Source organism: Podarcis gaigeae, assembly GCF_964106915.1.
Source record: "Podarcis gaigeae genome assembly, chromosome: 7".
NCBI classification, from domain to species: Eukaryota; Metazoa; Chordata; class Lepidosauria; order Squamata; family Lacertidae; genus Podarcis; species Podarcis gaigeae.
This window is the reverse complement of record NC_139683.1, coordinates 7463617-7475988: the sequence shown is the minus strand read 5'-3', so window position 1 is coordinate 7475988 and position 12372 is coordinate 7463617. Positions and strand designations below refer to the sequence as shown.

Sequence of the window (12372 nt, the reverse complement as noted above, 5' to 3'; positions counted from 1 at the left end):
TCCTCCCCCACTTATATACAACTGTTCTGGAATCTTCTCCCTGTTTGTGGATGAATGACTCCCTAACACTCATTGCACAAGCTGTTTTCAGGCCACCCCACCCTGCATATCACTAACAGCCTATATGGCAAGATTTGACAGATCTTACAGTGCAGTGGACCTCTGGCTGAACCAGGAGCAGAGCCACGTTGAGCAATTTTGCTGTAATCCATCTTTTCCAAATTTGCTAATTCCAACAGGCCTTGGATTAGAATGATGCTGTAAGTATATCAACCCCAGGGCTGCTGAGTGTTAACCACTATCTCCAAAAGTATGGAAAAATCTGTTTTTAGCTTATATCTAACTAACATCAGTGCAGGGAGCAGCAGAATTTCAAGTGGCTGGGCCACCATCATCACACAAAAAACCACAAGTGCCATTATCCAGATAAAAGACCCAGCCAGAGATTTCAGATTGTAATGCAGTGGTAACTTAGTTTACAAACACGTCTTGTTACAAACACTTCGGGTTACAGACTCCACTAACCTGGAAGTAGTACCTCAGGTTAAGAACTTTACCTCAGGATGAGAACAGAAATCACGCGGCAGCAGCGCAATGGCAGCAGTAGGCCCCATTAGCTAAAGTGGTACCTCAGGTTAAGAACAATTTCAGGTTAAGAACGGTTTCAGGTTAAAAACGGATCTCCAGAACGAATTAAGTTCGTAACCATAGGTACCACTGTATCTACTAGTAGTGAGGGGGATAAACCATATTGTTGATTCTGCACTCCGATACACACCCCAAAACACATGCAGTTACAAGACAAGTGCTCTGGACAACACAATGCTCGTTTTTGAAGAGATTTGGTCATGGCAACTATGCACAGAAATCAGCAGATTAACTGGTGAGATACTTCCTGTGGGTGAAAGCTGATTATGAAACATATGTAACAAACTTCATATCAAGGAAACTTCTTGAAAAACACAAGCTCTTGCAGAAACTGAATCTTCAGTAAAAAGGAGAGGGGGGCTTCCTCAAGGGAAAATCTCTCAACAAAATGAGGAAGAACCTTTGCACAAGAAAAATCAACAACACCACACTATCTTTAAGACTTGATGTATAAAACTCAAAATATTGCTTAGATGTTTTGCATGAAAGAACTACCCCAACATTTTCTTTGAATGTTCATTTCAGATAAAATTTGATGGAATTCCTACACCTGGACTTGCCACTATGAACACTCCTCTACATGCCTCTGAACATATATCATACGTAGCAAGTGGCTAATCAATCAAACCAGTTAGCCAGAGTCATACTGGGGGTCAAGGGGATTAGAGATGATAGACCACCTCATATCCCATGGGTTACTTACTCTACTTTGTTATCCATGAGGAAGGAAAGGGTTATAGACAGATGGGGAGCTGGCATGGCCCCAGGCACACAATTTTGAGAGGGTGTGAACCAGGTGCCCCAACACAGGTGCCATCTTCCATGGGGATTCCTGTTCCGCCCAGGCATGTTCTGGCAGGCCCTGTCCCCAGCTTCCTGTCCTTCCCTGCCTGCCGCTGGGGGTCTCCTCACTTGGTGCATCGTTGCAGAGGTTGAGTGAGGTGGGGAAGGGGCGACCCACAGCAGCACAGCCTGGCATCAAGCACAGTAAATATTAAAAGCTCAATTCTTCTTTCTCTAACACCTACTTCCTGTGTTGATCCTGGAACAATACCAGGATGCATTTCAAAACTAGCTGGTGATTCAGTTTCCTCTTTAGTTTTCCACTTATTTATTTTGCTAACTAGCTTATTATGTCTTGGAGGCTGTTCTAGCTACAACTGTAGCTTGGGTTTCTAGGGGGACCAGTACATTTTATGGACTATCCCATGATGGATGATTACGAGGTAAGCACTCCTAAACAAAAGCTCCCTTTTAATTGCTTCCCCATTTGCTTTTACATGATGCTGATTTAGGTGCCTGTTTGCTGATACTGTGGCAATTTCTCTCTGCATGTTTTCATGAGTTAGGGTTAGGGTGGGGACACTTATAGCAGCTTGTAGAAGAGAAACGGGGAGGTTGGCTGTCCAATTCAGCCGTTTACACTCCCAAACATTCTAAAACGCTAAAACCAAACAAAGTTAAGCAGGGAAGTATTCAAGGATAATGTGTAAAGAAATATATATATTCCAAATACATAGAATCATAGAATTGTAGAGTTGGAAGGGACCCCGGAGGTCTTCTGGTCCAATCACCTGCAGTGTAGATTTCCATCCAATCTCTGCTTAAAAACCTCCAAGGTTAACAATAATAATTCATTATTTGTACCCCGCCCAGCTGGCTGGGTTTCCCCAGCCACTCTGGGAGGCTTCCAGCAAAGATTAAAAATACATTAAAATGTCACACATTAAAAACTTCCCTGAACAGGACTGCCTTCAGATGTCTTCTAAATGTCAGGTAGTTGTTTATCTCTTTGACATCTGATGGGAGGGCGTTCCACAGGGCAGGTGCCACCACCTGGTTCCCTGTAACTTGGCGTCTCGCAGTGAGGGAACCGCCAGAAGGCCCTCGGCGCTGGACCTCAGTGTCCAGACAGAACTATGTGGGTAGAGACACTCCTTCAGGTATAACAGCTCTTCTTGTCAGAAAGTTCTTCCTGATAGTTAGTTGGAATCTCCTTTCTTGCAACTTGAATCCATTGGGTCATGTCCTGTCTTTGGAGCAGCGCCCTTTAATATAACAAGGGTGCTGTACTAGATAACCCTTGGGGTCTCATCCAACTCTACAGTTCTATGATTCTGTTCTCCTCTCTCTCTTCTCTCAGTCTCATCTGCCCCTGGCTAAACATGCCCAACTCCCTCACCTGTTCCTCATAAGGCTTGGTTTCCAGACCCCTGATTATCTTGGTCTCTCTCTCTCTCTCTCTCTCTCTCTCTCTCTCTCACACACACACACACACACACACACACCCTGCACATATTCCAGCTTTTCAACATAATTCTTAAATTGTGGCACCCAGAACTGGACATAGTATTCCAGGTGTAGTTTGACCAAGGCATAACAGAATGGAACTATGACTTCCCTTGATTATGAACTATACAGTATATCTGTTGATGCAGCCTAGAAAGCAGTTGCTTTTTCCTGCTACACCACATGGCTGACGTGTGAAGCTTTTGGTCTACTAAGACCCCTAGATCCTTTTTAAATGTACTAGTGGAAAGACAGGTTTCCCTCATCTTATATATGTGCAACTGGTTTCTCCTACATTAGTGTAGCACCTGAAACTGGTCCCTATTGAAATTCATTTTGTTTGGGTCCAGTTCTACAATCTGTTAAGGTCATATTGAATGCACCATAAGGGTATCTCATGCACCGTGCTATTATATAATGTTCACCAATGTTACCTCCTTTGATTCAATACGTATTTTTGGTTTGTGAAATTGCAACACATTTTATTAAAATTAAACTACCTTATATTTGCATTCTTTCTTTTCCTTGACCTCTTTGCTCAGTTGCTATAGACAACTAATCTGTTAAACCAAAAGTAGCCTCTGTAACTGGATTCTAATTGTAATTTTATTTTCTCTTACATAAATCCTCTTTTTCAAAAAAAAGGAGAAGAATATATCTAGACGACTGTGGTAAGTGCACATAAAAAAGTCATATCATGTTCAGTATTAGCACTGTATACATTAACTTCAACACACCTAAGAATGAAGATGTGGTACAACATATGTGATTAATAAAGGTAAAGGTAAAGGTACCCCTGCCCGTACGGGCCAGTCTTGACAGACTCTAGGGTTGTGCGCCCATCTCACTCAAGAGGCCGGGGGCCAGCGCTGTCCGGAGAAACTTCCGGGTCACGTGGCCAGCGTGACAAAGCTGCTCTGGTGAGCCAGCACCAACGCAGCACACGGAAACGCCGTTTACCTTCCCGCTAGTACTATCTACTTGCACCTGCGGGTGCTTTCAAACTGCTAGGTTGGCAGGTGCTGGGACCGAACAACGGGAGCGCACCCCACCGCGGGGATTCGAACCGCCGACCTTTCGATCGGCAAGCCCTAGGCGCTGAGGCTTTTACCCACAGCAGCACCCGCGTAATACAGGACCATAACTTCATCTTATAGTCTGCATAAGGGATAGGTGGAGATTTCCATTTTGGGTTCTCTCTGTTTCTCACATTTTGAATTCTCTACATTTCTGCAACAATTTGGATTAAAAAGAAATAACTTCATGTAATATTTAAAAATATGTCAGTGTGATTTTCTTTTTTAAAAAATGTAATGTTTGTGCTGTTTTGAAGAATGAACACACTTTAACAAGCATATTCCCATAAAATATGCATTTTTTGTAAACACTTTGGTTGGAGAACTGCATCCAAAAATGTGGGTAAATTTGAATTTCAAAGAAATGTTGTTTTGCATATTGGCTCAGGAAGTTTAAATTAGATAATGTCTAAGTAAAATGCAAGGAGATTCAAATCCCCCCAATGACTAGTTCTGCAATTATGAAAAGCATCATTGCAACATTAAATCAGATTAATTTGATCATTCAGTTGGATTAACATAATCCAACAATGTTGGATTGAAGAAAAAATGGTGCTTTCTCTTTATTAGGAAATGTTTTTGAATTTGTAGTTTTCCAGGAAAACCTCTAGGAAAAATGTTTCCCCTGTTATGAGAATCATTTCCTAACTGATAATGTTGGGGTATGATATTGCCATGCTTTGAAACTCAAAGTTCCCTTATTTTGTGATAAGATATCAACTTATTTGTTTCAAAAATTGAAAAGCTATTGGCAGGATTTAAATAAACATTTACAACTTTATTTACAGAGAACAAGAAATACAATTAGTGATAACAGAACATTATGTATAAACAGCAGAATGTAACATTTGGTATAATAAACCAGAAATGGAAGTTGGGGGAAGTCAACAGAGAGGGGGAAACTAGAAAATGGATGTTAAATGATGACATTGAATATTTCTTACGAGAAAAGAAAACCAGTAAAAAATATTTTTTTAAAAAAATGAAAAGCTACCAACCAGCTTATTTTGAAGACTCACGAAAACTGTGCAGTGCCTTAGCTACACAGGTGTTGAACTAGACAAGAAGAAAATCAAATTATCTCTTTGCAATTGGATAATCCTAACTTTTGATGATAGTTAATGCTATAGTTAGTGTATACCCAAAAAAGATTTCCTGTTATCTCTTCCAGGCTAGAGAATGAAGAGCCAAATCACTCTTCTGGAGATTCAGATGATGGCTCAACTGTTTCATTGAAGTTAACCCAAAGCATTGCCAACAGTGTCTTTATCATCATTTGTATGTTTGGCTTCCTGGGAAATGGAATGGTCATCCGGCTTCTGGGCTTCCACATTAAGAGGAATCCTTTCACCACCTACATCCTGAACCTCTCCATCGCGGACTTTGGTGTCCTTGCAGCTCTCCTGACTATTATTTTGCCTGTTGTAACTTTCTATGAGAAATCTCATGTTGCTGTTTTGATTAGAAAAATATTATATGAACTATTTTTCTTCACATATTCTGCGGGCCAGTTTCTACTGACCACCATCAGCATCGACAGGTCTGTGGCTGTCCTCTTCCCACTGTGGCATCGATGCCACCGTCCGGCATGTTTATCCACCATTATCTGTGCCCTGATATGGACCCTCTCTTTCCTGCTCTCAGGCATTCACCTTGCTCTCCTACTGACTCAGAGCTTTCCAAACTCTAACCTAGTGTACCAGCTTATTGTGAATGCCCTCATTTGCACTCCTCTGATGGTCACCTCCACTCTGATACTGGCCCTCAAAGTCTGCTGCAAATCAGAGCAGAAGCAACGTGAGAAGCTGCTCACCACCATTTTGCTTGCACTTCTTTTCTTCCTCATCTTTGCTTTCCCCCTAAATGCCATTTACACTGCCATCTATTTTAATGAGAACAATGTGATTCTAATGGAAGTTGGTTTTGTGTGTGCCTCTCTGAATAGTAGTGTCAACCCGCTGATCTATTTCCTGGTTGGGAGGAGACAGAAGAAGGGCCAGTCCAGGGTCTCCATGAAAGCTGCACTCCAGAGGATTTTCAAGGATGAGGAGGACTGTGTGGAACAGTCAGAGTCCAGAACTGAAAACTCAGTTTTGGAAGAGTCAAAGTCTGGAAGTGAAAACTCAATTACGATGGCTCCCTTGAAGGCTTAAGACAAAAAATGTCAACTTCTGTATTACAGTGGTACCTCTGGTTATGAACTTAATTTGATCTGGAGGTCCATTCTTAAGCTGAAACCATTCTTATCCTGAGGCACTCTTTCGCTAATGGGGCCTGCCGCTGCATGCACGCCTCCAGCGAGCGCTTTCTGTTCGCATCCTGGGGCAAAGTTCACAACCAGGAGCAGCTACTTCTGGGTTTGCAGAGTTCGTAACCTGAAGCGTTCGTAACCAGAGGTACCACTGTATCATGATCAACATGATGTCTAGACAATAGTCTGTTGTCTGAATGTCTTCTTGTATATGTCTTTCTTTCTATTGTCGAAAGCAGGAGTTTCACTTTAGGAGTTCTGCATTTTAATGTTTGCTTTGGAAAGAGCACTACTGTGAAGATGGAGCTTGGATGGAAAATATGTGTGAGCATAGATTTCTTCAACCCTATATTGTGCAGTGGGTAGGGCTTCTTTCTCCATGAACAACTGCCATAATGTTTTTTTGGAGTTACAGCCAACCCAGAAACAACTTAATTCACATTGCTTAAAACTGTGGATCTAGTAGACTTATTTTGAGTCGCATGATTCAAATTAATTAATTTTTTGTTGTATCTATTTCAACAATCCCAAAGTTTGAGAGTTTGCAGCATGAATGTTATAAAGATATGATGATCTGTTGTGGAACAACCCCATTGAAGAAGATAACAATGGTTACTCAGACCTTATTGCCAGTTGTAAAGGGGGCCCTATAGCAATTCGAGCTTCAGGGCCCCCAAAATGTAGATCCACCACTGATAGCCACCACCATAACTACAGCCCCTTGCTCTTGCTGACTGTGGTGGCAGCCGTGGGGCACATCAGGAACTTATTTCTTCTGGTCTCTTCCAGGGAAGAGTTTTTTATATGGAAATTGAGTTGCCAGCTTCCTTGAAGTTAACCCTAAGCATTGTCAACAGTATCCCTATCATTATCTGCATGTTTGGCTTCCTGGGGAATGGAAAAGTCATCCACCTTCTTGGCTTCCACATTGAGAAGAATCCTTTCACCACCTGCATCCTGAATCTCTCCATAGCTGACTTTGGTGTCTTTACAGCTCTCCTCAATATTATTTTGCCTGTTGTAACTCACTGTGGGGAATTCTATTCTGTTTATGTGATTAATCCACATAATCCAAACAATATTTTATTATTATTTGAACTATTTTTCTTCACATATTCTGTTGGCCAGCTTCTACTGACAGCCATCAGCATTGACACGTCTGTGGCTGTTCTCTTCCCACTTTGGCATCAATGCTACAGTCCAACACATTTATCCACCATTATCTGTGCCCTGGTATGGACCTTCTCTTTCCTTCTTTCTGGAATTCACTTTACCCTTTTTAAATGCTCCTATTGTTCCATCCCAGCATTTGCCAATCTAGCAGTTCAAAAGCAAATAAATAAACAAATAGGTATCGCTGCAGCAAAAAGGTACAGTGGTGCCCCGCAAGACGAATGCCTCGCAAGACGAAAAACCCGCTAGACGAAAGGGTTTTCCGTTTTTTGAGGCGCTTCGCAAGATGAATTTCCCTATGGGCTTGCTTCACAAGAAGAAAGCCCATAGGGAAATCTCCGGGGACCTCTTTTAAATGCTGGCGGTGGGGAGCAAAGCCTTCCCCCCCCCCTCCGGCCTTCAGAAGAAGTCCAGGAAGGCCGGCGAGGGCCGAAAGGCTTTGCTCCCCACCGCCAGCATATTAAAAGCGGTCCGGGATAGCAGGGAAGCGCTTCCCGCTATCCCGGACGGCTTTTGAAGGCAGGTGGCGGGGGGGGGGAGCAAAGACTTTCGCCCCCCACCGGCCTTCAGAAGAGGTGCTGGACCTCTTCTGAAGGCCGGCGGGGGGCAAAAGTCTTTGCTCCCCCCTGCCTGCCTTCCCGGGAGAGCGGAGAAATGCAGCGCTTTCTCCGCTTTCCCGGACGGCTTTTGAAGGCAGGCGGCGGGGGGGAGCAAAGACTTTCGCCCCCCGCCGGCCTTCAGAAGAGGTCCAGGACCTCTTCTGAAGGCTGGCGGGGGGCGAAAGTCTTTGCTCCCCCCCCCCGCCTGCCTTCCCGAGGGCTTTAAAATCGCCCCGGGACAGCGGAGAAGTCCACTGTCCGGGGCGATCTTAAAATTTTAAAAAACCCCGGGACAGCGGAGAAGTCCTCTGCTGTCCCGGGGTTTTTTAAAATGCTGGGGGTGGGAAGAAAAGCCCTTGTTCCCCCCCCCCAGCCTTCAGAAGAGGTCGGGGGACAGACTGTCCCCAGACCTGGACTGAAGGCGGTTTCGTTAGGAACGCATTAATTGATTTTCAATGCATTCCTATGGGAAACCGTGCTTCGCAAGACGAAAAACTCGCAAGACGAAAAAACGAATTAATTTCGTCTTGCGAGGCACCACTGTAAATGGCTTTTCTGTGGGCTCTGGCCCTTGTCACAGTGTTCTGTTGCAGCAGAAGAGGTTTAGTCATGCTGGGCACATGTCCCAGAAAGCTATCTGTGGACAAACAGTGGTTCCCTCATCCTGCAAAGCAAGATGAGCTCGGCACCCCATAGTCACCTTTGACTGGACTTAACCATCCAGGGGTCCTTTACCTTTACCTCTACATATTGTCCAAAGAATGAGATTTAGACTAGGAGTTCTGAGCTGAATTATTTCCTTTGGAAAGAGGAACCCTTTCCAAAGGAAACAGATTTATGCTTGAGCACGAACTTCTCCACCCCTATAAAATCTAAAGGGTTGTGCTAAATCTTTTCTCAATGCCTCCCCCATTATAATGTTGACCGGAGTTCTGGCCCATAGACAGCAGTGGGGCATCATGGCATGACATAGCCACCACCATAACTACAGCCCCTTGCTCATGCTGCCTGAGGTGGCAGCCATGGGGCAGGCACAAGCTTCCTCTAGGCTAAACCACTTGCAGCAATATAGTGATCAGGCTCGATGCCAACTAGTGTTGACTATAGTGTCAGTTCAGAATCCACCAGGTCCCTTTGTATCTCAGCTCATTTCTGTCTCCAGGAGCCTGGGAAGCCCTCTGGAATGTCTTTCTACCTACTATTATATTGCCAGGCAGAACAGGAAGTTCTTTGCCAATGGGGGGACTATAGGGTCACTCCTTGGGCAGAGGCCAGTGGACCAGAGGCTTGGAATGTGCCCCAAGAACCTCAATCTGAATTAAATCACTCAGTATGAAGAATACAGAAGGCCATCAAAATGCAAGCAGAAATTCCCCAATGGCAGACCTCTTCAACACACAGCAGGTCCTAAGGAAGTTTATGGATGAGGCTCTACTCTATGATGCCTCGGCATGGAGAATGCTTCAAACAGCTTTTGTGCAGTGTTATGTTGAGTGGTACAGCCTCACACAAAGATGCCACTAAAGTTCATGTCTTCTACTAAAGAATCAGATGGCAAAAACAAAAATTATTTGGAGATCCGCGGTGTCTCAATGCATGTTAGACCAAAAAATGGAGTGGAAAGGAAGCAAACATTGGTGAAAGACACTGTAGCTTATGAAAGACCTTTGATGTTTTACTGTATTTTTAATATTCTATTGGGAGCCACCCAGAGTGGCTGGGGAAACCCAGCAAGATTGGTGGGGTGTAAATAAATTATTATTATTATTATTATTATTATTATTATTATTAAAGCCTGAATGTCTTTATTGGACACACAAATATCACTTTTCCTGCTTTAAGCATCTTCCTCTTTCACTTTTTAAAAAATCATCCTGGTCAGTTTGTTCTAAGACACTCTTTTGGGCCTAGATACTTGGGTTTTGGGTTGGAGGGTTTGGGGTTTTGGGTTTTCCCTCAGATGTTTTGATATTTCCCAAAATCCATTTAATTTTTATATTCTGTTTATTCCTGTGTAAGGCTCCAACTTCACTACAATTTTAGACACATTCATCTTTTCTTTCTTTCTTTTTTAACCTGAATTCATTTTTCATTGGGCCCCTTCTGAACCTTATGCATTCCGTACACTTTTCCAAACTCTCTCACTGAGTCCACAGGATCCTGTTCAGCAGATCCCTCCTTGATCCTTAGGTTGAACTGCTGTTTACTTTGGAATTAAGTAAGCTTTGAACTAATTAGATTGGAAGATGCAGTTGAGAACACAGGATTTGTGTTATTGATAGCTGCTTGGCCGCTACTTAAAAAACAACCACAACCTATCAATTATTTCTTTTAATTTTTATACGACTTTTCTATATTGCTATACACGGGATGGTTTACAAGCTGAAGAAACAACAAAATAGACAGCAAATCTATCACACACCTAATAATAATCTGATCCAATATAGAAAGTCATAATAAAAACATAACTTTAAAATAAACAACCTACGCCAAATATAGCAATATTCAATAATCCATTTGAATATAATAGTAAACTTCAAAATTAAATATCAGCAAATAATAATTAAACAGTTTACACTACTACCAAGAAGGCCCTCTGCCTAGTTCTCTGTAGTTTCACTTCTCGCAGTGAGGGAACAGCCAGGAATTGTTGTCATTTATTAATTGATATACCACCCAATGCCCAGATTAGTTTTGCATTTAAAAAGCAAAATAGGAAGCCCATAGAACGCATTATCCAACTAAATGGAATAAAGTAAAAATAGATTTATATGGCCCATAATGCCCATATTAGCTTCTAAGCAGATTGTAAGTGTAAAATCCAATGAGGTAAACATTTTTGAAAATCAACATCCATAATTAAAATATGCATTGAGTTCTGCAGAAAAAACTGGATCTGTGGAAGCTTTTCCAGAAGTGAATATTGCATTTGGTTATCGCTTATGTCATCCCGACAGCGTAGCTTACAAGGGGGGATTTAAGAAGTCATCATCATTGAATCTGTCATGGCTGGAGGATTCTGATTCTCTGTGCAATCAGCTTTGTCACTAAATACTCTTTCCAGCACTACCTTCAAGGGTTCTCTGGGTCGATGTTTCTTTCCCCTTCCAATTAGGAAGTAAAGGAATGGATTAACACTGCTGTTGATAATAGCACATGTCATACATATTAGTGGTTCCCATAACATGCTTTGAATGTCAATAAGTTGAAAACTTAAAAGGGTCATCAGCGCACTGAATGGTACACCGAAAATAAGGAAGAAAAGAAGAGCAAGCAAGAGAGCTGTGTAGAACTTTCCTCGTGGGCGTCGATGTAAACTGCAGCAGACCTTGGTGAAAAGGACGACAGTACAGATGACTACAACAATTGGGCAAAATACAGAGTTGATTGTGGAAATGACTTGAAAAGTTATGGTAGATTGTATTTCAAATAAATCAGTTCCAAAGACCAGAATGGACATTGCCCATATTAATGCACAAACAATTGCAGACAGGTGTTCTGGACGGTGGCATCTGTACCAGATTGGGAAGACAACCAAGAGACACTTCTCGACACTGATGGCTGTCAGGAGATATCCACTCGTGGTATATGTGTAAAAAAGCAGCTCTTGCGGTATGGAGCCTAGGGAATTAGGATCACTTTTAGTCAAAGAGAAAGCAAAAACTACCGCAGAAACAAGGACACAAGCATCAGCAACAGCCAAGTTCAAGATGTAGGTGGTGATGGGGTTCTTCTTAAGAATAAAGCAGAGATAATAGATAACAATTGCATTCCCCACCAGACCACATATAAATATTATAAGGATGATGAGAATACCAAAGAGCAGTAGGCAGTCTATGAAGGAAGAAAGCTCAGATTCAAAATCATCTTCTGGGAATGTTGAAGGGCTGAATTCTCCAGAAATCCCATCAGTGGTGTGTCTTAAAATAAGTGATACTGCTGTGCTCAGCTCTGTCATGATGAAATCCCTTCCTTTGGATTCTACCTTATTTTTCCTTTACCTACACAATTGCTGCAAGCAGAAAGGATGAAGATCAGAAGAAATCATCACTAAAGACCAGTTAAAACACATGCCTAATGCATAGCAATATATCTTTTTCCTTAACTGAAGTTTCTCCAAGCATACTCTCCAGGGCATATCCCAAGGCAGTCATTCATAACCCCATTTATGTCTGCTCACTCAAACCTAATTAAGAACTATTTGGGAGGAATAACAAAATAACATTACACATGAACATAACATATTTAGAACAAAATATATTCAAAGCCCTGAATTGTGGCTTATGAATCTGAGGAAAATAAGAAGCTCAAATTCTTGTGAAAATGAAAATCACAT

The 12372-nt window shown here is 42.3% G+C and overlaps 2 protein-coding genes across 2 annotated transcripts; one reads left to right on the top strand and one right to left on the bottom strand.

Moving 5' to 3' along the window:
• Positions 1-1759: 1759 nt before the first annotated feature.
• LOC310849223 (mas-related G-protein coupled receptor member H-like) lies at positions 1760-7325 on the top strand. The gene is made up of 3 exons (XM_083749356.1): positions 1760-1874; positions 3583-3608; positions 5185-7325. The coding sequence occupies exons 1-3, from the start codon at positions 1845-1847 to the stop codon at positions 6164-6166; spliced, it is 1038 nt and encodes a 345-aa protein (XP_083605482.1). The 5' UTR covers positions 1760-1844; the 3' UTR covers positions 6167-7325.
• Positions 7326-10466: 3141 nt separating this feature from the next.
• Positions 10467-12039, bottom strand: LOC310849235 (mas-related G-protein coupled receptor member H-like). The gene has a single exon (XM_083749380.1). It carries the CDS (start codon positions 11992-11994, stop codon positions 11014-11016), a length of 981 nt encoding a protein of 326 aa, XP_083605506.1. The 5' UTR covers positions 11995-12039; the 3' UTR covers positions 10467-11013.
• Between the last annotated feature and the right edge of the window lie 333 nt (positions 12040-12372).